The 26,850-nt window shown below is 39.5% G+C and overlaps 3 protein-coding genes across 4 annotated transcripts in view; 2 read left to right on the forward strand and 1 right to left on the reverse strand.

Moving 5' to 3' along the window:
- Positions 1 to 7,229, forward strand: hmox2a (heme oxygenase 2a). The gene is made up of 7 exons (XM_057843049.1): positions 1 to 108; positions 3,467 to 3,556; positions 3,645 to 3,762; positions 5,561 to 5,728; positions 5,806 to 6,129; positions 6,189 to 6,321; positions 6,421 to 7,229. Exons 2-7 carry the CDS (start codon positions 3,495 to 3,497, stop codon positions 6,546 to 6,548), a joined length of 933 nt encoding a protein of 310 aa, XP_057699032.1. The 5' UTR covers positions 1 to 108; positions 3,467 to 3,494; the 3' UTR covers positions 6,549 to 7,229.
- On the reverse strand, positions 5,157 to 17,093 carry tmem186 (transmembrane protein 186). Of its 2 annotated transcripts, XR_009064107.1 has the most exons (4): positions 16,181 to 17,093; positions 9,429 to 11,969; positions 8,669 to 8,797; positions 5,157 to 8,552 (listed from the first exon to the last, which is right to left on the reverse strand). XR_009064107.1 is itself a non-coding variant. In XM_057843051.1 (2 exons), exons 1-2 carry the CDS (start codon positions 16,319 to 16,321, stop codon positions 11,304 to 11,306), a joined length of 807 nt encoding a protein of 268 aa, XP_057699034.1. In that variant the 5' UTR covers positions 16,322 to 17,093; the 3' UTR covers positions 9,184 to 11,303. The 2 variants fall into 2 exon arrangements, 1 of the variants encoding a protein (XP_057699034.1); XM_057843051.1 differs by lacking the exons at positions 5,157 to 8,552; positions 8,669 to 8,797 and having other exon boundaries at positions 9,184 to 11,969.
- gde1 (glycerophosphodiester phosphodiesterase 1) overlaps positions 16,421 to 26,850 on the forward strand; it is an 18,853-nt gene continuing 8,423 nt past the window's right edge. The window contains exons 1-5 of the mRNA XM_057843048.1: positions 16,421 to 16,876; positions 20,176 to 20,351; positions 24,120 to 24,225; positions 24,333 to 24,425; positions 26,638 to 26,849. Coding sequence (XP_057699031.1) covers positions 16,619 to 16,876; positions 20,176 to 20,351; positions 24,120 to 24,225; positions 24,333 to 24,425; positions 26,638 to 26,849 — 845 coding nt within the window. The 5' untranslated portion in view covers positions 16,421 to 16,618. The remainder of the gene's footprint in view (positions 16,877 to 20,175; positions 20,352 to 24,119; positions 24,226 to 24,332; positions 24,426 to 26,637; position 26,850) is intronic.

Here is a 26,850-nt window from a genome sequence, read left to right on the forward strand (position 1 = left end):
GAGCTTGTAGTTTGTATCAAACTGCAATTTGATTGGCTCTCTGACAAATGAGGAGGGCTTACTGCATGTTGTGCCCTTTCTCACGAGGAATCCAGCATATTCCGAAAGGTAAACATGATTTATTGCCATTTTTGTTATTCACGGTGATAAACATAGTCACTTGCTGTGACAACACTGATCCATGCAGTGTTATGATTAAGCTTTTCGCCATTGTATGCCGCCTAGCTGCTAGCTGCTAACTGAGAGGACGTGCTGTGCCAGTTTTGTAACCGTCCACCAGAATGTCAATGGGATTGCTCCGCAATCTAAAAAGACTACAGTATTTATTTTTATGATGTGTACTAAAGACTAACACCGGGGTGAAAGTGGCTCGAATTTCTTGCCAGAACTCCCCAACGTGAAGGTCGCCACAGAGCCAGAAATTTTATTTATTTTTCATTCAAAATTGTATTTTTTCAATGATTTGCAAAATAAAAGTGAACAAAAACGGCAATAACCCCAACCTCCATCTCCTAATTTTTATTTTCCCTAATTTCCTCACATACTAAATGCCAAATCTCAATTTTAACTACTTAAGAACATAGTATATACCGTATATTAAAATTGAAGTTAATGTAAACTGTTATTTATTTTATTTTTATTTTTTTATAATAAAGATATAAGTAACATACATTTAGAAAAATAAGTACAAATGACTTATTATGACTATATTATTACTTATATTATGCAGAGTGAAATGAAATATATTTTGAAGATCGCGCAAACATAGAATTTTTAAATCATAAGCAGTGTTGTTAATCTTACTGAAAAAAAGTAATTAATTATAGTTACAAATTACTTCTCCCAAAAAGTAATTGCGTTAGTAACTCAATTACCTGAATGTAAGAGTAATTAGTTACTTGGCAAAGTAATTGGTGATAATTACTTTTTTTTTTTTTTTCCCTCAAAAAAAACAAAAAAAACATTGGCCACACTATGTGAAGTTTTTTGTGAAGGTTTTTGGTACAATTGGCCCGAGCCCAATTCTTTACCCTAATTTACCCTTTACCCTGGATCAACTGTAAAAAGTTGTTAAAATTGCTCCCATTATTGCATTTGTTCCCTTCTCTCTACTTTCGACATATGAAAGTTTTAAAACTGTTTCATCATTTAAAGATAGATTCAAGTCAAGATTTTGCCGATTTAGAAGTATTTATATAAAAAGATTAAAAAAAGATAAAAAGTTACTTAGGTTCGCTAGGAAGGTTCTCTACAACAGAGCCGTCCTAAAAAGTCTACTGCTTTAAGATGGCGGCTGTCTACTAACGCATTTAGTGCCATGCAGTGTTGTTAATTTTACTTTAAAAAAGTAATTAATTACAGTTACAAATTACTTCTCCCAAAAAGTAATTGCGTTAGTAACTCAGTTACCTGAATGTAAGAGTAATTAGTTACGTGGCAAAGTAACTAGTGATGTTTTTTTCTTTCTCAAAAAAAAAAAAAAAACACACACACACACACACACACACACACACACACACACACAGGTCACACAATGTGAAGCTTAAAGTGTTTGGGGGACAATTGGCCCTAGCCCAATTCTTTACCCTCCACTTAACTAGACACAAGGGTATTGCGATAACTAGCTAGTAACCTTTGCTATGTGTGGAAGTCATTTAAAGTTGTGAATCAATCGTTAAAGTTGTTAAAATTTCTCCCGTTATTGCATTAGTTCCCTTTTGTCTACTTTAAACATGTGTAAGTTTTAAAACTGTTTCATCATTTAAAGATAGATTTAAGTTAAGATTTTGCCGATTTAGGAGCATTTTAGATTTTAAAAAATTACTTAGGTTCGCTAGGAAGGATCTCTACATCAGGGCCTTCCTGAGAGGTCTACTGCTTTAAGATGGCGGCTGTTTACAAACGCATGTAGTCCTTAAAACATGTTGGCAGTGCAGCAGTGTCTATCATTTGCATCTAGTTCTATAATATGATATCTACCGTGTCATGTGGGCGTAGTTTGTCAGCTATGGCTGCAGTCAGGTATTATTGGAGCCACCTAGCATCGCGGTTGCAACGGCGTCTTCCCCAGTCCTGCTCTGCTCTCGTCCCCGTGAGTCCGTTTCTCTCAGACTTTTTTTTATTCAACCAACTTAGTAACGCATAGTAACGCACGCCTTTCCCGCCTCAGTAACGGTAACGGCGTTGCCAAGATGAGAAAAGTAATTAATTAGATTACTCATTACTGAAAAAAATAACGCCGTTAGTAACGCCGTTATATTGTAACGCCGTTATTAACAACACTGATCATAAGGAAATGAATAAGTAGCCTAACATAAATGAACAAATATAAGTCCAAAGTGCACATTGACAGCTAAGATGTTCTAACCTCCGCATCAGAGCAAATACAACATTCATTCATTCATTCATTTTCCATGCCGCTTTTTCCTCACGAGGGTCACGGAGGTGCTGGAGCCTATCCCAGCCACCTATGGGCAGTAGGCAGGGGACACCCTGAACTGGTTGCCAGCCAATCGCAGGGCACAAGGAGACATACAACCAATCACGCACACACTCATACCTACGGACAATTTAGAGTGTTCAATCAGCCTACCATGCATGTTTTTGGGATGTGGGAGGAAACCGGAGTACCCGGAGGAAACCCACGCAGGCACGGGGAGAACATGCAAACTCCACACAGGAAGGCCGAAGCCCGGAATTGAACCCTTGATCTCAGAACTGTGAGGCAGACGTGCTAACCACTCAGCCACCGTGCCGCTGCAAATACAACAAAATATGATAAATAAGCCTAAACTCTTTCGTTGCTCTTAAAGATTTGATCCATTTTATGTTGGATTTGCCCTTTTTTTGTAGCATTAATTCAAGTTTTTTTTTTTTTTTTTTTTTTTGCTGTTCCAGAAAACATGCACATTTGAACCAATCAGACCTAACCATCTCTGCTGATCACATGTCAGTATGTCAGCCAACTGAACGGATGAGTCCAGGCGTTTTGCTTTAGTTTTGCTGCGTGCATTCGCACGTTGACGTGACTCATCATCGTCAGACTCAGATAACTGCAGCAGCTGGGGAAACCTCCATGCCGTCCGTGAAATAAAAACTGCGTTCCTGACCGTTCTGGCCCACTTTCACCCCCGACTAACACCAAGACATTGCGATATAAGTAGAAATAAGGTATAACCAGCAAAATAATAATTACTAATGATTATTATTTCTAAATTACAATCATACAAATTCAGTGAGTTTTTCCGCAATATTTTAATTTAAACGCTCCACCAGTTGCTATGCTAGTTTTTTTTTGTTTTTGTTTTTTTAATTTAATGAAATTACCTTAAAAAAAAGAGCCACTGTAACTGTACAATCTAAGTGTAGCGCCAATTTTATCAGTGTTGTGGTCTATTATAATGTAAAAGTAATGGATTGTAAAACATGAATTCATGTATGTGAATAAACCTAATCTCATTTTAAGGTCAATCTATTGGGAGCCAACCAAAAAGATGAATACAGAACAAAAAACAAATGGAGTGTTTTTTGATGGAAGTGAGGATGAAGTTCTAAGGTAAGCAAACCAAAACTGGATTATTTTTTTTTCACCTTTAATGTAGCATAATTTATAATGGCTTGCATTTATTTCTTCTTCCATGTAGTCCAAGTGACTTGTCTGAGATGTTAGCTGAAGGTACCAAGGAAGCCCACGACCGAGCTGAGAACTGCCAGTTTGTCAAAGACTTCCTCAGAGGACGCATTCAAAGAGAGCTGTTTAAGGTATCTGATAATGAGGAAGATTACCACTGTGTACGTTAATGATCTTCTGAATTGTCCAATTTTCAGATTCATGTGAAGAAAAAAAAAGGAGTGCAGTTGCTCTATCTAGTGGAGAATTGTAAAATTACACTTGTCACATATAACATCCAAATTGAATAGGTAGTTTAGAGAAGAATTTGATTTTGCATTCAGCAAAACAAAATTAAGTAATTTGTTGCCGATCAGGTTGCTAGCACAGTCTTAGGTAGGAGCATCTTCTTTTAAATTCAAAATATTTTTAAACACTTCACCTAATTTATGTCAGGTGTTCTAGAAAAGCTGTCGAATTTTAATTTTAGTTTTATAAGCTAGGGTGACCAAACGTCCTCTTTTGCCCGGACATGTCCACTTTTCACAACTTGTCCGTGGCTCCGGCCGCGTTTTATAAATTCAAGAAAATGTTAGGTTTTCATTATTTTTCACAGGACCAATTAGCGCGTGTTGAAGTTGACTGAATATTACGGTACAGTGCTGCCTGTGACGTGTTCCCAGAGAGCCTGCCCAGTTGTTAATAGATTTTTACGTTCAATAAGTATATAATCAAATGCTCACATACCAAAAGAGTAAGTGGAAAATACCTTTTTTCTACTTTGGATACAAATTTGCACATGCGTGCACAATCACAGACTTGCTTTATAATGGCGTTAACTTTCAATTCTTATTCACAAACAAACCTTCGTCACAACAGGAGCTCACAGGCTACAGGTACACTTGCTAAACTTACTTTTTGGCAACTGTTGAATTCTGTCGGAGCTTTGTACTGGCGTGATCTGTAAAATCCCGTTTGGTGTCGCATCGTTGCGCTGCTTGATTGATTTGATTTTGCCTCGGCTACCGGTTTTCGCTAATAGGGTCGCTATCAGTGAGCTAAGCCGCGCTTGGCATTGTGGGAAATGTAGTTTTGAACTGCTGCGTTTGAAAACATACCGGTTGAATAGTTCGTCAGTTTATTTCGGTTATTGTTTGCGTGCAATCGAGAACATTGAATGAGAAAAACTAGAGGGAAAAACTATTGAGAGGGAATAACAATTTGTCAATGACAATTGTCGTGATAGTAATTTATAAAAATGTTTAGTTGGCACATAGCCTACTCTTTGTGTGTGTATTGAGTGGACTACATTTCCATGAGTCTGCAGTGTATTATTATTTTTTTAATCATTATTTAATTCGTTTTTGTGTGTGTTTTTGATTATTTTTAGGAAAACTAAAGCTTGTTGAGTAACCTCTTAAGAATTTGAATTGTTCTTTGGTTATATACTATATGGCAATGCTTTTTTTTTTTTAAAAAAATATATATATATATAATTGAATTTTTCTATCCAGACGGAGGAGGCACACTTTAAATATATTGAAGTGATAAAGGCACCTTTGAGTGAACTTCGAGTAAAATTCAAGTATCTCAAGGCCGGGCCGTGTGTCCTCATTTTTGGAAATCAAAAATATCGTCACCCTATTATAAGCCAACAAGAAGGATTCCACCAATGAATGAAACTTGGATTCAAACACTAATGATCAAACAATGCAAACAGCATTGCTAAATGCTAATACCAACAGTTGCTGTTTTGGAAGCCACAATTAATGGAACAAAAACAGTGGAACAACACATATAAAACAAAACTCATTTTTATGGGAAAAAGAAGACTATCTTACATCCAAATGAATCACTTACAGTAGTAATGCACTGTTTATTTGCCAGATGTCAGTCAGTGTTAGTGCTTCCAACATCCTAAACTTAATTTTGTTATTCTTTTATTATCAGCGAGGAACAGCAGCTCTATACTTTGTCTATTTGGCCATGGAGGAGGAGATAGAGAAGAACAAAGATCACCCACAGGTTGCTCCAATCTACTTCCCCACAGAGTTGCACAGATGTGAGGCTTTGGCCCGAGATCTCGAGTATTTCTACGGTGCCGACTGGGAATCTCAGGTCAGCGAAAAAGCCTTTAAGTTTTCTAGTTGACATAATCATTTGGAAATCATCCTGAATGTCTCCATCTCTCTTAGATCACCCTCTCAGCAGGCACCAAGCCTTATGTGGAGCGCATCCATGAGGTTGGGGAGCAGGACCCAGTGTTGTTGGTGGCCCACTCGTACACGCGCTATATGGGCGATCTCTCGGGCGGGCAGATCCTGAAGAAAGTGGCTCAGAGGGCACTCAAACTCCCCTCCACTGGCGAGGGCGTCAACTTCTACCAGTTCGAAGGCATCCACAGTCACAAAGCCTTCAAGCAGCTGTACAGGAGCAGAATGAATGAGATAGAGCTGGACACTGAAACCAAGCGGAAGATTGTGGCTGAATCCAACCGGACTTTTGGCTTCAACATGATGGTGAGAGAATGGTTAGGAGTAATTCAGACAAGAACGTCCTAAGACTTGTCTAAAAATAGGTGTTCGGGGAGCTTGAAGAGATTGGAAAAAGCCTCCCAGAGGAAGCACGAGAGGCAGGTTTTGGTCATAGTCATGCAGAAATCATGCAGGGAGGTGATATCAACAAGTGCCCGTACTATGCAGCTAAAATGGGTAAGACATAGATCTACTGTACATTATTCTGTAGTCATATTTCTTATGACTAACCCGCTCTCTCTCTTTCCTCCTCATGTTCTAATGGCTTCTTTAAAGCCGTAAGTGGAAATCCAACATATGCTTGCCAGTTCGCCAAGGCACTTCTACAACATTTACCCTGTCAAGTGGCTCTGGCCACCTGGATCGCTTTCCTTGCCGGCTTTACAGCCTGGTACCTTCTGTGAATGTTGACAACTGTGGTATTCTATTTCATTCTGACATCCAGACAACTGCCATAATATACTCTCGTATTTATGTTGTGCTGTTAAATAACTGTATGATAATAATAATTAATTATTAAGAGGTCCTCCAGAGAAGTTATGACATTAGTGTTTCAATATATTTACTGCAATAATGACCTAAAGGGAATGACAACACCTTTATCATGTCGATCCCGGCTGGAAGAATCTTGTTTAATAAGTTGTAAAGACGCAATTTCATTTTCATTATGCATAATAGTGGAGAAAACTTGAAGGAGCCACTTGACATTGAGGCTGACACTTTATCAATGCGTGTCTGTTTTAGCCAATTAAATGTGAGTGTCCCAAATTGGCCGGCCTTCCTTGTTTTGTCATTAATACCCATCATCACATGCACCTGTTCACGAGCCTATCAGTGTATGTGTGTGACATGGTAGGGTCCCTAAGTGGGTCATTGTTTGTGTAAACATTATTTTCTCAATTATCAGAAAGCCAGACATTTACGATTTGCACACTTAAAAACTTTAACCCCTCTTTTTTTTTTTTTTAGTTTTTTTCTTTCCCTTTAAGCTCATGTCAGTGACAACAAATACATTCTTGTATGTCAACCACTACAAACGTTTGATCAAATATACTGTGATTTAACTGTATTCAAGTCTGTTCCTTATATTTTTAACTTGCAACCCAAATATTACACATCTCTCATGAAGCAGTACAGCTCTAACAAATGTGAACTACAGTGGGGCAAATAAGTATTTAGTCAACCAACAATTGTGCAAGTTCTTCTACTTGAAAAAAATAGAGAGGCCTGTAATTGTCAACATGGGTAAACCTCAACCATGAGAGACAGTATGTGGGAAAAAAAAAAAAAAAACAGAAAATCACGTTGTTTGATTTTTAAATAATTTATTTGCAAATTAGAGTGGAAAATAAGTATTTGGTCACCTACAAACACGCAAGATTTCTGGCTGTCAAAGAGGTCTAACTTCTTCTAAAGGTGTCTAACGAGGCTCCACTCGTTACCTGTATAAATGGCACCTGTTTTAACCCCTTAATGCCTAATTTTTTTTCCAATAATAAAAAAAATAATTGGGGTGTGTTTTTACTTTCAAATAGATGCTAAATTAAATTGAAAGTGTTAATTTGAATATAGCCCATAAAATAGTCATACATTTAGGTATGATGCCGATTAGCGACAACAGGCAATTAAGGAAAACAAATGGCAAAAAAGGCACATTCCCATCTCAGGTCTGAACACACTTTTATCGCAACATCTTTTTTCACTGCTTGTGAAATTCTGAAAATCAATTATTGTTTTTGTTTAAACACAGATGTACATCACATTTTTAATCAGACTAAAAGACATATGATGTAAATAAATAAATAAAAGATGATTTTTATCATAACAGGCAGGGCACTGGCAAATGTGCTGGCAACAATCACCCCTCTATTATCAAACCATTTGACTGCTCTTATGCAGACATTGTCCACAAGAGCCTCTTGCTCTTCAAATGTCCCTCTTCGCTTCTTCTTCATCTATGAGTCTGCACTGAAACAGCACCCACGCAGGTGATTGTGCTGCACGGTCCCAAGTGCAGGTATGCCCTTTTTTGCAAGAGCAACAAACAGATCTACAGATGAGAACCAGTTATCAAAGAACAGCAGGATGAATGACTTGTGCAAGCTTGAGCACAATGTTACCACTGGCTCCTATGTCTGGTTGGCCTGGTACCGGATCTATTTTCCCTGTGAATATGTCAAATGAGTGCACCAGACCTCTTGTGTCGCACAGTACAAAAATCTTGTATCCCAATTTGTGTGGCTTTTTTTTTGATATATTGCTTTAGGCTCGATCTGCCCTTGATGTAGCTCTTGCAGGTCTTGCAGGTGCAGCACTGGTGGTTGGAGGTGGATGAGGCGGATCATCATCATCATCTTCCTCACTGCTGCTAATGTCCACTGTAGAGTCATTGCTGCTGCTTTCATCACCTGGTGCAGAAAATAATAAATCACTTTAGGAAATACCAAACATTTTTATCTTTTCAGTGTGTTCACATAGTTACATCCATAGATGTCAAACAAGCTCAAACTTGACACAAACTCACCTTCACTTGCTTTATTAGGATTGTACTCCTCATCGCTGCCCTCACTCTCACTGAGAGCACTCTCAACAGGAGGTGGTTTGGCCCAGTGTGCTAGCTTTGCGTAAAAAGCTGCTGCATTCATTTGTATTTCTGCAGAAAAATAAGGTAAAGAAATTACTGTTATAATTTCAAAACAAAATGTGTTGAAAACCATCAACATACATACATTTGCTTCTGTTTGGTAGTTATCAGCTCATGCTGTGTTCATTTTTCATTATATAGAAATAAGAAAAATAGATCAATAGCAATGACATTGTTTATGCAACACGTTATGTTTATTATGTCTACAGATGACAACAAGTGTGGCAATGTCTGAATAAAACGTGTCTAAAAGTGGAACGACATGGAGGCACCCGTGTGCACCGTTGCATATAAAGGATGCGTTCATTTATTTGTTGTACAGAAAAATAGTAACCACAAATGCCCTTTTTTATGCAACACATTACTTTTGTAATGTTTACAGATGATAACGAGAGTGATAGTTTATGGATAAAACGCGTGCGAGTGTTGCAAACCTTCGACAAACAATGCATTTACGTTTGCGGGGTGGCGGGGGAGGGGGGAGGTGCTTTTCCGATGATGCCGGCTGTAGCGATAGCGCTACAAACCAAAATCGTCATAGAGCTTCAAAAATACTCATCATAGAAACTCGTATCTCATCGTGTTAGCAACACAAGTACACAATAAGACGGTACATATTTTTTTATTTTAGCTGACTTACCTTGAATTGAATGAATTAGTCAAGTTGGTGCGCAGGACTTCGACGTGGCTTTCATCTTGAATATCACGGTCCGGAAAAGGAAGCGGTGTTGTCTCTGGTCGGACACGACTGAAACTAATGCTTGAAAAAGGTTCCTAGGCATGTGTTTGACATTAATGTACCAGCAGTGAACAAAGGCAGACGATATTTTGGCCGCTTTCAAAGCGGGAACGGTATGATGCCGAATCGCGACATTCGGCGTTAAGGGGTTAACTCATTATCGGTATAAAAGACACCTGTCCACAACCTCAGCCAGTCACACTCCAAACTCCACTATGGCCAAGACCAAAGAGCTGTCGAAGGACACCAGAGACAAAATTGTAGACCTACACCAGGGTGGGAAGACTGAATCTTCATTAGGTAAAACACTTGGTGTAAAGAAATCAACTGTGGGAGCAATTATTAGAAAATGGAAGACATACAAGACCACTGATAATCTCCCTCGATCTGGGGCTCCATGCAAGATCTCACCCCGTGGCGTCAAAATGATAAGAACGGTGAGCAAAAATCCCAAAACCACATGGGGAGACCTAGTGAATGACCTACAGAGAGCTGGGACCACAGTAACAATGGCTACTGTCAGTAACACAATGCGCCGCCAGGGACTCAAATCCTGCACTGCCAGACGTGTCCCCCTGCTGAAGAAAATACACGTCCAGGCCCGTCTGCGGTTCACTATAGAGCATTTGGATGATCCAGAACAGGACTGGGAGAATGTGTAATGGTCAGATAAAACCAAAATAGAACTTTTTGGTAGAAACACAAGTTCTCGTGTTTGGAGGAGAAAGAATACTGAATTGCATCCGAAGAACACCATACCCACTGTGAGGCATGGGGGTGGAAACATCATGCTTTGGGGCTGTTTTTCTGCAAAGGGACCAGGATAACTGATCTGTGTAAAGGAAAGAATGTATCAAGAGATTTTGAGTGAAAATCTCCTTCCATCAGCAACGGCATTGAAGATGAGACGTGGCTGGGTCTTTCAGTTTGACAATGATCCCAAAAACACAGCCAGGGCAACAAAGGAGTGGCTTCGTAAGAAGCATTTCAAAGTCATGGAGTGGCCTAGCCAGTCTCCAGATCTCAACCCCATTGAAAGTCTGTGGAGGGAGTTGAAAGTCCGTGTTGCCCAACGACAGCCCCAAAACAGCACTGCTCTAGAGGAGATCTGCATGGAGGAATGGGCCAAAATACCAGCAACAGTGTGTGAAAAGCTTGTAAAGAGTTCCAGAAAATGTTTGGCCTCAGTTATTGCCAACAAAGGGTACATAACAAAGTACTGAGATTAACTTTTGGTATTGACCAAATACTTACTTTCCACCATGATTTGCAAATAAATTCTGTAAGTTCTAATGGATTCACTTAAAAATTTCAAACAAAGTGGTATCGGCCGATACTGCACAGCCAGGTATCAGTATCGGGGCCAAAAAATGGTATCCGTGCAACACTACTTTTGACCACCCTAGTTGTGATGATGAGTCCTTCATCATCTCAATCTCAGGATGGTATTTTTTATCATTTATGTGACAACAAAAAAAACTAACAAGACAGTTTGTAAAAACTACAGCAGCTTAGTTCATTTATTGGATTGCATGTAATACATACAGTAGTTTCATAAATACAGAACAGAAATACCATTCAGTATCATTCAGCAAAATTCTTTCCTACTACGGTACACATACTACTAACACACTGAGCAATGTTATCCTTAAATTTGGATACCACATAATGGAAGGAATTTTACATGAAAAAAATCATCATTTCTGTTGTGAAACAGACCAATTTAATCTTAAAAATTGAAATACAAAACTTCCGATCTATGACACGGAACACATGTCAACTCATACTACCAAACACCTTCTTAAAACGTTCTTTGTCTACCACTTGCCCAAAACGTGTGGAGAAATAAAAAGTCTGAGGAGTGCTGTATCGCTTGAGTTTTAGGATGGTCTCATTTGGAGAGTCCCCAGTGTCACCAACAGTCATAACATCTGATACAGGCATGAAGATGTCATGACGCCTGCCCCAAAAAGTCAGGTGGGACACTTTAAGCGTGCTATCGGACGAATCCAGGTACATCATTCCCACAACCCTTCTGAAGAAGTGGCTAGCTGTGTATAACATGACACCAGCAAACAGAGCCATTCCCGTCGAGTAGTTGACAAGAAAGAGTGGTACGTCTCCCATGAAGTACAGAGTGTACACAGGTGGGAGGATAATCACAGTGATCCCAGTTTGGAGTAATTTTAGCCTCGATACAGCTCTGAAGAGCTTTATATAATGGAATTTATAAATCATGTCGTAATTCCGTGTGGACAAGTCTGAATACCTGACACATGTGGTGATTTGAGGAGTAAGAGATCCATGAGAGCCATATAGGAGGGTTGGGAGCTTGGATGCAGAAGTCCGCACTCCAAAAAATGAAGGAATGGTGAACCGGCGTGATCTTCTTAAGCATGACAGAAAGTTGGGCATAAATCTGCCTGCTGACACTGACCAAATCTGGTGGGGGAAACGGAAGAACATGTTAGAAACATCTTTCCTAAATCAAATTGTGCAATACTATACCCTGTTATAATCTACAATAACTTATTCATTGCCAAAGGCATCTTTTTATGTCTTCTACCCATGAAAAGGTGTAAGAATGAGTACTGCAATTTCCATGTTTGCAAAAACAGGGCAACTCATTGATTGAAATGATGGCGATAAACCTCCATTTCATTTGAACTGGGAGGGGAAACAACATCACTGCCAGCCCTTCCTTGCCACCAATGCCAGCCAGTGAGGAAATAATGGCATAATACTAACATGGAAGTGAGTCACCCTGTTGTAGTGAGTCCCGCTTTCTCGGCGCATTATAATAAGGTATGTTACTGTGGACATATGCTCTAACTGCAGTAGCTATTCTGGCATAGGGGAGAGCAGAGTTGGTTGTCACATTTTTCACTCTGCCAAGAATATCTTCCAAAGCTAAGCTAAAAACTAGCATTCACCTGGCTAGCTATAAAATGTGATTTAAAACTGTAGCTTTGTTCTCATACTTTTTAGTGGTAACGTTGTAAAAGCCCACAAAAACAATAGTGAAAATCTAAAAATTTTGAAAAGGACTCTATCAATACTGCTACAGGTAGTTCCCGGCCCCAGGTTACGACATATCCAAATTACGTGATTTCGACTTTACAACGCCAGGGTCTTTTTTTTTTTTGTTTTTTTGTGATGCATGCTTTTATTTTGGCGCAGAAAGCGTAGAGCAGGTAGTACTTCCACACACAATTAAGAGCGCATATACACACTAGGGCTGCAGCTATCGAATATTTTGGTAATCGAGTAATCGACTGAAAATTCTATCGATTAATCGAGTAATCGGATAAAACAAATATACTTTTAGGTGAAGAGCAATTATAAATATACATGAGAAAACAAGACATTTTATCTAATCTTGAACCATTTTCAGTCAATCAATGTCTTTATTTTCGATGTATATTGTTGAAAACAGCCAACAATTGCATCTCAGATGTAACTAGAATAAAAAAGACTAATTCACTGCTTTCACTCAAAAAACCTTCAGCTCTTATAAAAATATATATATATATATATATATATATATACCTGAAAATGCCGTCACGCTTGATAACACACATCACCTAAAAGTTATGATTTTTTCCTACGTGTTTCAATTGAATTTCTATTTGTGTCAAGCCATTTTTAAGTTCCAGTTAAGTTTTAAGTTAGTCTAAACTGTAAGTCCTGATAGGATTTTGACTTTTTGCAGTGTTCAAAATAAATGTATGATACAGGCTGTATTGGAGCACATTAGGGACCAGTGCTACTTGGTGTTTTATCCAGCAATGACTACTGGGCTAAAATTGATAGTTAGCATTATTTAGTTTTTATTTTACACCCTCATCACGCCACAACTCTATGTTATGTTAAAGCCTGTATGTAAGACACGTTAGCCACGCATCGAAAGTGGTCATAATTAATAGAAAGGTAGCCCTCTGCACGGCTAACTTTACTTGAGCTAGTGACAGTAACGTTAATCTTATTTATTAGCGCTTAGCGCTCTACTGCTTTAAGATGGCGGCTGTTTATTAACGCTGCCCATATGCGGCCGAGTCTGTCATTCAACATACATGTGATCTCTATGAGACTCATCAGACGCTACCTGTTACCAACGTAGCATCGTGCGGGCTAGTATTTAGCAACGTCGACGTCATTTGTAGCGGCTGTCGGCTGCAGTAAGTTTTTTTTTTTTTTTGCTCCTTCCTCTACGCACGTGACATCAGCGCGTTGTCCCGCATTAAAAGTAGTCCGAGCAAAACGTGATGCTTAGAGCTGTCAAAATAAACGATTACTCTAGGTGAATAAAATTACACGAATCAGTTTTTAAACTCGAGTTAGTCGAGTTGCTCGAGTATTTGTTTCAGCTCTAATACACACGAAGAAGAACTTATTTGCACCCACGAGGAAGAGCGCACGCGCAACGAGGAAGAGGGCACGCGCACACACGAAGAAGCGAGTCGCACAGCCGAGTGAGAGAAAGGGCAAAGATGAAAGCTGAAAGCCTGTGCGCACATTTGTTGCTTGTGAAGCATCCACAAAGGCAACACCTGTATATATCACCTTTTGTACTGTTTAATGTGCGTTTTCAACTGTGGTCGAATACTTGGGGAGAGTTTATGTGATTGTTTTTTAATGCTGTGCTGACACTTAACAGATACATGCTAATCATTTGTGTAGGTTGTTATTGCTGTATCAGCAGCTAGTTATAAACACAAATTTGAATTGCTGTTGTTGAGGATGAAACATATTTACAGTAATTTCATTTTTATTTTTAGAGATGTCCCGATCGATCGGCATCCCGATCAATCGAGTCCGATCACGTCATTTTCAAAGTATCGGAATCGGCAAAAAAATATCGGACATGCCTTTTTTAATATATATATATATATATATTTTTTTTTATTTATTTTTTTTTTTTTTTATTAAATCGTTTTCTAATTGTATTTAACGTTACAGACAAAATGTCTTACACTCATCCAGAGTCTTTAGTTTTAGCTTAAAGTGGGGCTGTCAAATTTATCGGGTCAACGGCGGTAATAACATTAAAATACTTAACGCAATTAACGCATAGGCTGCACTACCCACTCACGCACTGTTGCATTCAATCTATAATGGCACCGTATTACGTATATATAGAACTAAAAGGCAACGTACAATGAGTAGAGAGGATTTTGGCAGCTTTTGAAGCCTTTTTTTTACTTGGCTAAAGCCTTACAATCCCTCTCTCAACGATCAGAAATATCGTGGGAAGCAATGTGGGGAAAAAAGGTAATAGTTGATCTTTTTCTTAACACCCTATTTTATTTCCCAACGCTGAGAAGATATATCAACTGGTACCATTACGCACAGTCATGGTTGCACTTCCCATCATGCATTTGGGCAGAAGTTAAATGGCTGAATTATCATTTACTGAAAGCTCATAAAAATCCACTAGATGGCAATATTTAGTCACAATATACAAAGTCACATTTGTCCTTTAAGAATTAAAAGTCTTTCTATCCGTGGATCCCTCTCACAGAAAGAATGTTAATAATGTAAATGCCATCTTGAGGATTTATTGTCATAATAAACAAATACAGTACTATGTACTGTATGGTGAATGTATATATTTGTCCAAGTTTTATTCATTTTTTTCTGAATGCATTGCCAAAATGTATATGATCGGGAAAAATTATCGGGAATGATTGGAATTGAATCGGGAGCACAAAAAAATAAAAGCAACTGGATTGGGAAATATCGGGATCGGCAGATACTCAAAACGATCGGGTTTGGATCGGGAGCGAAAAAAGAAGATCGGAACAACCCTATTTATTTTAGTTTTATTCTGCAAGTGTTGATGTCATGAGCAGCTGAATAAAGTCAGCAAACCACACAGATGTCTGACATCGTCATCATCTAGCTAGGACTTAGCTCCAACATCTTGGCGAGGACTGTACAATGACGTATAATCCATGTTTTTGGATAGCTATTTTGAGATTTAGGGAGTATCTAGGGGTACTTAAAAGGGTTAATTCCGACCTACACGGAAATTCGGGTTATGTCCCTAGCGTAGGAACGTAACTCGTTCGTAACCCGCCGGGACTATCTGTGTTGCGCAACATAGCCCTCTGGTGGTCAAATTATAACATGCATGACATCCAAGGAAGGTACATGTGTGCTTATTTTGGGGGGAAATACAGTACACAAACTTTCCATTGAAATTTTCCAGGAAGATTCCATTCTCCAGTCTCTGGCTGCATTTTGAACGTTCAATTTCCGTGCACGATTACCACTACTGCGCTACATTAGATTAATAACTGATTAAATAGTAAATAATTATTGTTCACCCCAACTTCACGGTTGGATATTTACCGTTTACAGCGAACTGACATCATCATAAGATATAAGGACATTTGAAAACACGTCTGATGTCTTATTTGCTGAGGTTTTGTGTAATTATGAGGATCATTATATTCGTAAGTAAATAAGGAATACGCCTAATGTCCACTAGAATGTTTTTTCCTCAAGGATTTTTTGTATTTGTCTACATACCATCTGACAGTGTACGTCAAAAACTTTGCCTCCTTGGATAATAATTGCTCTTCTTTAACAAAAAGCAAGACTTTAGCATTTCACACGTGTACTGTTTTACAAATAAGCAAATTTCTCACCAAAGCAGGCATCGGGACACGCAACGGGATGAATAAAGAAATGTTGCTTGTGAATTTAAGGAGTATATATTGCTGACATTGTGCAGCCGACTTCTGGATGTAGGGCACGAGAGAAACCCGGAAGTGTTTAAGTTCCTTCATAGGTCATGAAAGCAGCTCGTAAAACAATGCAAATGCTCACTGTTGCCACCAAGTGTAGAAAATAAGTCAACACCTTTTTATAAACGTTTTCTTATTTGACCTTCAAAACAAACCATCACAATATATTAATTTACATTTCAGTATGTGTTTATGACAACATATATTATTCGTTGCATTGTTGTATGTTGTCTAAAGGCGTCAGTTAACCACTTGCGGATATGACGCTGAGAGACTGCGGAGGTTGCGGCTTCGTCGCACATCAAACGGGACGAGGTACCGTCGTGGCCGGGGGGCGACATGCTGCAGCTGGGCGATGAAGTCTCACTCTACTCGGTCGTGTTCGTGTTGGCTCTGCTTGCCACTCGCAGCCCGGTGTGGTCCGGAGTCCTTACCGGCTGCCTCTACCTCTTCCTGGCCATGTTCCGTTTCCCGCAGCTGCCAGCCAGCCGAGCACGACAAGTGCTTCACCCGGCTGGATCCGGGAAGGTGTCCGTGGTCGCTCACCGGGGAGGCGGCCACGACGCACCAGAAAACACGATAGCGGCAATCCGGCTGGTAAGAGTGGGATTCCTTGGTTTTAAGGGGTTGGTGGGCTATGCCTTGTTGACACTCATACACGTCGTGGTAACTAATGAATTATTAACCCGTTAACAAACGATGTAGAAAATTTACCCATTTCCTAGATGCATTTATATAACAAAAACCCATTCATCCAAACATTTCCTGTGCTATGCTGTTTATACGCCTTTATTACAGTAACGTGGAGACGCCTCGAAACTCGTTGCTCAGTTCATATGCTCTTTAAAAGCTTCAGCAGCCATCTTTTAGTTTTCAAAATAAAAGGTCGCGTCAGGTCAACTGTTTTACTCTAAAAAGCGAAATACATGAGGATATAAATGTCTAGTCACTTTATTACTACACTGCTTGCCAAAAGTATTGCCACTAGAGCTGGGAATCTTTGGGCACCTAACGATTCGATTACGATTACGATTCAGAGGCTCCGATTCGATTATAAAACGATTATTGATGCACCCCCCTCCTTTTTTTTTTTTTTTTTTTAATGTTTTGTACATTAGTTCCAAAATTGTTCAAAAATACTCTCAGGCTAAACCACACTATTTCAGTATCAAGATAACATATAGCAGTAAACAAATATACAAAAATAAAATTAAATTAAAAACTCCAGTCCCCATTCTGTATCAGCAGCTTTAAACTACATTCAATTAATTTAATGTTGTGAATCAACTGTTAAATTTGTTAAAATTGCTCCCGTTATTCCATAATTTCCCTTTTGTCTACTTTCGACATGTGAAAGTTTTCAAACTATTTTAAAGATAGATTCAAGTCAATATTTTACCGATTTAGGAGTATTTTAGATAAAAAGTTAATTAGGTTTGCTTGGAAGGTTCGCTACAACAGCCTTGCAGGGAAGTGTACTGCTTTAAGATGGCGGCCGTTTATAACGCCCGCATCTAGCTTTTTGTAGATGTGCTGCTAACACTACCAAATTTTTATAGCATCTAGTCCTATATAAATGATATCCACCGTAACATTATATGGATGGACTTTGTTGCAGCTTTTCGGCAGCAGTCAGGTATGTTGTTGTGTTTTTCTATCTCGTTGCATGAGTTGAGCTAGAGCCGTGAGTTGAGCATTGGCATTACCCGAGGGGCCGGGTAATGGGAAGCATGATGTTTAGCTACTCTCGCTTCGTTCCGTCCCGAAGACCGCGCGGCGAAGACCCGCTTTACTTCGCATAGTTCAATAATCGGAATTTGGATGTTTGTGAATCGTTCTCGAATCTTCCACGGTCGAATTGCGAATAATCTAAGAATCGGAAATTTTGCACACCTCTAATTGCCACCCCTGCAATTCTGTCAGATAATGCTTCAAAACACAAAAGAGAATGAAAAAAAAAACAAATACAAATCATTATCATTTTACACAAAACTCCAAAAATGGGCCGTACAAAAGTATTAGCACCCTCAGCCTATACTTGGTAGCACAACAATTAGACAAAATAACTGTGAACAACAGCTTCCGGTATCCATCAATGAGTTTCTTACAATGCTCTGCTGGAATTTTAGACCATTCTTCTTTGGCCAACTGCTCCAGGTCTCTGAGATTTGAAGGATGCCTTCTCCAAACTGCCATTTTTTATCTCTCCACAGGTGTTCTATGGTATTCAGGTCAAGGCTCATTGCTGGCCACTTTAGAAGTCTCCAGTGCTTTCTCTCAAACCATTTTCTAGTGCTTTTTGAAGTGTCTTTTGGGTCGATTTCCTGCTGGAAGACCCATGACCTCTGAGGGAGCCCCATCTTTCTCACACTGGGCCCTACATTATGCTATAAAATTTGTTGGTAGTCTTCAGACCTCATAATGCCATGCACACGGTCAAGCAGTCCAGTGCCAGAGGCAGCAAAGCAACCCCAAAACATCAGGAAAACTCTGCAATGTTTGACTGTGGGGACTGTGTTCTTTTCTTTGAAGGCCTCTTTTTTTCCCTGTAAACTCTATGTTGATGCCTTTTCCCAAAAAAGTCTACTTTTGTCTCATCAGAAACCGACGTATAGTAAGGGTTCACACTGCTGTACCCTCGGACTGCAGGACCACCTGAACTTGTTTGGATGTTAGTCGAGGTTCTTTTCTTTCGTTGAAATCTCTAGGTCTATTTTTCTTATCCGTCCACATATACGGAGGTTAGCCACAGTACCATGGGCTTAACACTTATTGATAACACTGCAGACGGAAGACACAGAAACATTCAGGTCTTTGGAGAGTGACTCGTAGCCTTGAGATTGCCCATGCTTCCTCACAATTTTGCTTCTCAAGTTCTCAGACAGTTCTTTGGTCTTCTTTCTTTTCTCCATGCTCAATGTGCTACACACAAGCACACAGGACAGAGGTTGAGTCAACTTTAATCCATTTTAACTGCCTGCAAGTGTGATTTAATTATTGCCACCACCTGTAATGTGCCACAGGTAAGTAACAGGTGCTGTTAATTACACATATTAGAGAAGCACCACATGCTTATCCAAAGGTTGCCAATACTTTTGTCTGGCCCATTCAATTTAAGTTTTTCCAGTCACTCACACCCTTGCGAAACAAAGCTTCACCTAAGCAAAGCAAATGACCGTCTCTAAGGTGCTAGTCACAAGATTTGTTCGAAAATTATTTTGACCAATTATAAAAATACTTTTTTTGTTCGTTTGATTCATTTTTGTTGTTTGTTTTATTGCTTTACAACTTTTATAGGAAACATTTTACCGGCAAAGTCTTAATTTTAAACTCATATATTGAAAAGTCAATTACATACAATGACAGTTTCGGCCACCGCGTATGCTTGTTGACAAAAATGTTTAGTGTGAAAATAACATGTGAAATGATATAATAATGTCTTAGTAATTTCACACATAAATTGCTCCAGACCAAGTTGCACCCCTGCCCAAACTATTTTTTTTTTTTTAAACTGCGACTTGTAAACCGAAAATGCTAAACCAAGTATGATATATAACAGTTAATAACATAACATATAATATATATATACATATATGGAAGTGCCCTGCGATTGGCTGGCAACCAGTTCAGGGTGTCCCCTGCCTACTGCCCATAGTCAGCTGGGATAGGCTCCAGCACATCCGTGACCCTCGTGAGGAAAAAGCGGCATGGAAAATGAATGAATGAATACATATATGGAAATATTGCAGAATCTATGTGATATAACCAGAGTGACTGTTTCTTAATAATACATTTATAATGCATCGGCCTTTCTGACTGCCACCAACCACTCATTCTCACCTACTTCCACAGCATCTTCTATTTTATTCATTGATCTTATTATTTCTATCTTGCAGGCTAGCAAGAACGGGGCATCTGGAGTGGAACTTGACTTGGAGTTCTCTGCAGATGGAGTCCCAATTCTGATGCATGACGAGAGTGTGGATCGGACCACAAATGGATCAGGCCCACTCAGTCAAATGAAATTCGCTGACTTGGGTAAACTAGACGCAGCTGCTAAACATCGACTCAGGTAAAATTAAAGATGTGAATAAAACAACTTAAGTTTTTTTGTGTACAGCTTTAATTATTTTATTGTATGTCAGTTAATGGGATGCTTGAGAGTTCAGACCAGAGCTACATTCTGGAATTAAAACCACATATAAAAAGTGAGCTACCTAGGTTGGATTTGAAATGATCCACTTCTATGCGACTTGTCCCGTTCATGCGGTCAAGTTAATGCCTCGCTCAAGTCGGAAAAACACTAAAAAATCGGATTGTTGATTGATTGGAAATTGATTTGTGCATCAAGACTTGTGGTATGAACCAAGCCCAAATTCTGATGTTTGTGCACTCTTTGCGATAAGCTACAACAACATTAGCAGGAACTGTTAGCGCACTGAAAATCAACACTGATATACAATGGGGCAAATAAGTATTTAGTCAACCACTAATTGTGCAAGTTCTCCCACTTGAAAATATTAGAAAGGCCTGTAATTGTCAACATTGGTAAACCTCAACCAAGAGAGACAGAATGTGGATGAAAAAGTCCAGAAAATCACATTGTTTGATTTTTAAAGAATTTATTTGCAAATCATGGTGGAAAATAAGTATTCGGTCAATACAAAAGTTCAGCTCAATACTTTGTTATGTACCCTTTGTTGTCAATAACGGAGGCCAAAGGTTTTCTGTGACTCTTCACAACCTTTTTACACACTGTTGCTGGTATTTTGGCCCATTCCTCCATGCAGATCTCCTCTAGAGCAGTGATGTTTTGGGGCTGTCGTTGGGCAACACGGACTTTCAACTCCCTCCACAGATTTTCTGTGGGGTGGAGATCTGGAGACTGGCTAGGCCACTCCAGGACCTTGAAATGCTTCTTACGAAGCCACTCCTTTGTTGCCCTGGCTGTGTGTTTGGGATCATTGTCACGCTGAAAGACTCAGCCACGTCTCATCTTCAATGCCCTTGCTGATGGAAGGAGATTTTCACTCAAAATCTCTCGATACATGGCCCCACTCATTCTTTCCTTTACACAGATCAGTCGTCCTGGTCCCTTTGCAGAAAAACAGTCCCAAAGCATGATGTTTCCACCCCCATGCTTCACAGTGGGTATGGTGTTCTTCGGATGCATTTCAGTATTCTTTCTCCTCCAAACACGAGAACCTGTGTTTCTACCAAAAATTTCTATTTTGGTTTCATCTGACCATAACACATTCTCCCAGTTCTCTTCTGGATCATTCAAATGCTCTCTAGGGAACCACAGACGGGCCTGGACGTGTACTGGCTTGAGCATGGGGACACATCTGGCAGTGCAGGATTTGAGTCCCTGACGGCGCATTGTGTTACTGAAAGTAGCCTTTGTTACTGTGGTCCCAGCTCACTGTAGGTCATTCACTAGGTCCCCCCGTGTGGTTCTGGGATTTTTGCTCACCGTTCTTGTTATCATTTTGACGCCACGGGGTGAGGTCTTGCATGGAGCCCCAGATTGAGGGAGATTATCAGTGGTCTTGTATGTCTTCCATTTTCTAATATTTGCTCCCACAATTGATTTCTTTACACCAAGCATTTTACCTATTGCAGATTCAGTCATCCCAGCCTGGTGCAGGTCTACAATTTTGTCTTCGGTGTCCTTCGACAGCTCTTTGGTCTTGGCCATAGCGGAGTTTGGAGTGTGACTGACTGATCTTGTGGACAGGTGTCTTTTATACCGATAATGAGTTAAAACAGGTGTCATTAATACAGGTAACGAGTGGAGCCTCGTTAGACCTCGTTAGAAGAAGTTAGACCTCTTTGACAGCCAGAAATCTTGCTTGTTTGCAGGTGACCAAATACTTATTTTCCACTCAAATTTGGAAATAAATTATTTAAAAATCAAACAATGTGATTTTCTGTTTTTTTTTCTGTTGTTTTTTCCCCCACATTCTGTCTCTCATGGTTGAGGTTTACCCATGTTGACAATTACGGGCCTCTCTAATCTTTTCAAGTAGGAGAATTTGCACAATTGGTGGTTGACTAAATACTTATTTGCCCCACTGTGTGAGTATACATACATACATATATTATATATATATATATATTAGGGCTGTCAAAATTATCGCGTTAACGGGCGGTAATTAATTTTTTAAAATTAATCACGTAAAAATATTTGACGCAATTAACGCACATGTCCCACTCAGACAGATTTAAATGTCAGTAGAGTGAAATGCCCACTTGTTAATTGTGTTTTATGGAGTTTTGCCGCCCTCTGCTGGCGCTTGGGTGCGACTGATTTTATAGGCTTTCAGCACCCATGAGCATTATGTAAGTAAATATTGACATCAACAATGGCGGGCTACTAGTTTATTTTTTGATTGAAAATTTTACAAATTTTAATAAAAGGAAGACATTAAGAGGGGTTTTAATATAAAATTTCTATAACTTGTACTAACATTTATCTTTTAAGAACTACAAGTCTTTCTATCCATGGATCGCTTTAACAGAATGTTAATAATGTTAATGCCATCTTGTTGATTTATTGTTATAATAAACAAATACAGTCCTTATGTACCGTATGTTGAATGTATATATCCATCTTGTGTCATGATTAGCCAGGTGTGGGTTGGAACCAAAATGCAGATTCGGTGACAAGCTTGACAGTTTGGCCAGGAGGCCGTTTATTGCAATCAACAGCAGAGTGTAAAAACAGCAAAAAGAGGCAGACCGGATTACTGAAGTCAGGCGTGGTTGCGTGGCCGTCAAGAAGAGCAGGCAGGATTACATATGAAGGAGGTCTCAGGACGTGAAGCTTTGTGCTGGAACGATCAGACAGTGAAGTGATGTGAGCCTGCCACTTAAATACTCCCCTAACGATGATCAGTAGCAGCTGTGCCAAGCCGAGAGGCGGGAAAAGGCAGGTGAGTGAACCAGAGAGGCAGGGAACATGACATCTTGTGTCTTATCTTTCCATTCCAACAATTTATTTTACAGAATATATATATAATTTACAGAAAAATATGGCATATTTTATAGATGGTTTGAATTGCGATTAATTAATTAAGCTGTAATTAACTCGATGAAAAATTTTAATCGTTTGACAGCCCTAATATATATATATATATATGTCCTAGTATAGAGGACCTTTATGTGAAAGACGGTTGCTGTAATAACATAAATATGCAAATCAAGAATTTCCTAGAACTATGACAACAGAGAAAATAATGAGGAAAATTACACCACTAACAGGCGCTGCCATTTTAGGGCAAATGTGACGTCCGTTATTGGGATACTTGAGAGTTCAGACCGCAGCCACATTCTGGAAAAATGTGGCCCATGTCGGGTTTTAAAGCCACATATGAAAGTGACATACCTAGATCCGATTTGAAATAGTCCACTTCTATGCGACTTGTGCCGTTCAGACTGTCAAGTTAATGTCTTGCTCATGTCGGACAACCAAGAAAAAATTGGATTTGTGCAATGAAACCTGTGGTATGAACCTACCGGTAGCCCATATTCTGATGTTTGTGCACTCTTTGCGATAGGTTGCAACAACATTAGCACAAACTGTTAGCACACAGAACATAAACGCTTATATACTTAAATACAGTTTTAAAAAAGCAAAAATAAAATAGGCGCACAGTCGCACACTCTTTAAAGTTACTAAAACTGTTCTTGTGTGACATTAAATGACATGAGAAAAACTGAGATAAATTATGGACTCTGTACCTAGAACTGTTTTTAAAACAGCTGTCCGACCTAATTTAACAAAATTTATGTTTCCCAGTGTAACCCTTGCTGTTTATAACATCACTGTCTTCATCAGGGATAAATTTGCTGGTGAGAAGATCCCAACATTGCAGCAGGCTGTGGACGAATGCATCAAACTCCAGCTCAGCATTTACTTTGATGTGAAAGGACATCCAGATGAGGTACCGTGGAAAATAACTAAATAATGTTTGCTTCTGTTTAACACACTCACACAGATAAGAAATATGTGAAAATGCTCAAACAAGTATGTGGCATCCTTCCCTGACAGGCAGCTGCAGCTCTTTCCGCTTTGTACAAGAAGCATCCAATTCTGTACAACAGCAGCATCGTATGCTCCTTTGAGCCTAAGGTCATCTATAAGGTCAGAGGGTGTTTAAACATATTTTAAAGTGTTGGCGACTTATTTTTCCCCCTAACTTGTCTATCTATACACACTAATTTCTGCAATAGCGGTTATGTGTTTGACCTACTTAAATCATGTTTATTGTGGGAGTGCTTTGTTTAACACTTTTCATTCAATTAGGATTTTTTTTCAACCCTTACAGGAAACTCCTTTAACTCATTGGCTGCCATTGAAAGTCGTTCATTCGCCCCTCTCAGTCAAAAGGGATTGGACGTCTAGCGTTATCAATGGCACTGAAAGATGAGCATGAACAGCCAGTCTTCCCAGTTAAAGTGAAATTAACATCTATCGCAATCAATTGAAAAAACAAACGAAAATAACGTTTAACGCAGGCGACAATTTGAAAAGTGGTGCAGTAAAAAAGTACAGATATGTGCTGTATAATGTAGTGAAGTAAAAGTACCTCTTCATTTTTGTACTCAAGTAACGTGCAGATACAGTGGGGCAAATAAGTATTTAGTCAACCACTAATTGTGCAAGTTCCCCCACTTGGAAATATTAGAGAGGCCTGTAATTGTCAACATGGGTCAACCTCAACCATGAGAGACAGAATGTGGGGAAAAAAAACAGAAAATGACATTGTTTTAATTTTTAAAGAATTTATTTGCAAATCGTGGTGAAAAATAAGTATTTGGTCAATACCGAAAGTTCATCTCAATACTTTGTTATGTACCCTTTGTTGGCAATAACGGAGGCCAAACGTTTTCCGTAACTCTTCACAAGCTTTTCACACACTGTTGCTGGTATTTTGGCCCATTCCTCCATGCAGATCTCCTCTAGAGCAGTGATGTTTTGGGGCTGTTATTTGGCAACACGCACTTTCAACTCCCTCCACAGATTTTCTATGGGGTCGAGATCTGGAGGCTAGCTATGCCACTCCAGGACCTTGAAATGCTTCTTACGAAGCCACTCCTTTGTTGCCCTGGCTGTGTGTTTGGGATCATTGTCATGCTGAAAGACCCAGCCACGTCTCATCTTCAATGGAGATTTTCACTCAAAATCTCTCGATACATGGTTCCACTCATTCTTTCCTTTACACGGATTAGTCGTCCTGGTCCCTTTGCAGAAAAACAGCCCCAAAGCATGATGTTTCCACCCCCATGCTTCACAGTGGGTATGGTGTTCTTCTGATGCATTTCAGTATTCTTTCTCCTCCAAACACGAGAACCTGTGTTTCTATCAAAAAGTCCTATTTTGGTTTCATCTGACTATAACACATTCTTCCAGTCCTCTTCTGGATCATCCAAATGCTCTCTAGCGAACCGCAGACGGGCCTGGACGTGAACTGGCTTCAGCAGGGGGACACGTCTAGCAGTGCAGGATTTGAGTCCCTGGCGGCGCATTGTGTTACTGATAGTAGCCTTTGTTACTGTGGTCCCAGCTCTCTGTAGGTCATTCACTAGGTCCCATCGTGTGGTTCTGGGATTTTTGCTCACCGTTTTTGTTATCATTTTGATGCCACGGGGTGAGATCTTGCATGGAGCCCCAGATTGAGGGAGATTATCAGTGGTTTTGTATGTCTTCCATTTTCTAATAATTGCTCCCACAGTTGATTTCTTTACATCAAGCGTTTTACCTATTGCAGATTCAGTCTTCCCAGCCTGGTGCAGGTCTACAATTTTGTCTCTGGTGTCCTTCGACACCTCTTTGGTCTTGGCCATAGTAGAGTTTGGAGTGTGACTGACAGAGTTTGTGGACAGGTGTCTTTTATACCGATAATGAGGTAAAACAGGTGCCAATAATACAGGTAACGAGTGGAGCTCGTTAGACCTCGTTAGAAGAAGTTAGACCTCTTTGACAGCCAGAAATCTTGTTTTCTAGGTGACCAAATACTTATTTTCCACTCTAATTTGCAAATAAATTCTTTAAAAATCAAACAATTTGATTTTGTGTTTTTTTCCACATTCCGTATCTCATGGTTGAGGTTTACCCATGTTGACAATTACAGGCCTCTCTAATCTTTTGAAGTTTGAGAACTTGCACAATTGGTGGTTGACTAAATACTTATTTGCCCCACTGTATTGCCTCTAAATCAAAAGAAACTGTCCCTTAACTGCCATAAAAATGACCTAAATATCCCATATCATTCCCATGCAGTTTCACCAGAAATGTCATTTTCAAGTTAGAAAAAAAAAACATTTCACTCTTCCTTTGTCCATTCCTCACTCAGATGAGGCAGACTAACCCACAGGTAGTCACCGCATTGACTCACAGGCCCTGGAGTCTGAGCCGCTTCGGTGACGGCTCCCCGCGTTACAGTTCACCGTGGAAACACCATTGGCTGACATTAATGGATATTGTGTTAGACTGGGCTCACCATCACTTGCTATGGAAGCTATGCGGCATTTCTGCATTTCTGGTGCAAAAGAACTTTGTCTCGCAG

This window comes from Corythoichthys intestinalis, chromosome 8, assembly GCF_030265065.1.
Source record: "Corythoichthys intestinalis isolate RoL2023-P3 chromosome 8, ASM3026506v1, whole genome shotgun sequence".
NCBI lineage: Eukaryota > Metazoa > Chordata > Actinopteri > Syngnathiformes > Syngnathidae > Corythoichthys > Corythoichthys intestinalis.

Excerpts from the sequence above, each read along its gene's own strand:
- tmem186 (XM_057843051.1), bottom strand. The coding sequence starts at position 16,321 with ATGAAGGAACTTAAACACTTCCGGGTTTCTCTCGTGCCCTACATCCAG. Across the intron at positions 11,970-16,180 it reads GTGTCCCGATGCCTGCTTTG|ATTTGGTCAGTGTCAGCAGG; the intron begins GTGAGAAATTTG and ends TTCCCCCACCAG.
- hmox2a (XM_057843049.1), top strand. The coding sequence starts at position 3,495 with ATGAATACAGAACAAAAAACAAATGGAGTGTTTTTTGATGGAAGTGAG. Across the intron at positions 3,557-3,644 it reads AGTGAGGATGAAGTTCTAAG|TCCAAGTGACTTGTCTGAGA; the intron begins GTAAGCAAACCA and ends TCTTCCATGTAG. Across the intron at positions 6,322-6,420 it reads GTACTATGCAGCTAAAATGG|CCGTAAGTGGAAATCCAACA; the intron begins GTAAGACATAGA and ends GCTTCTTTAAAG.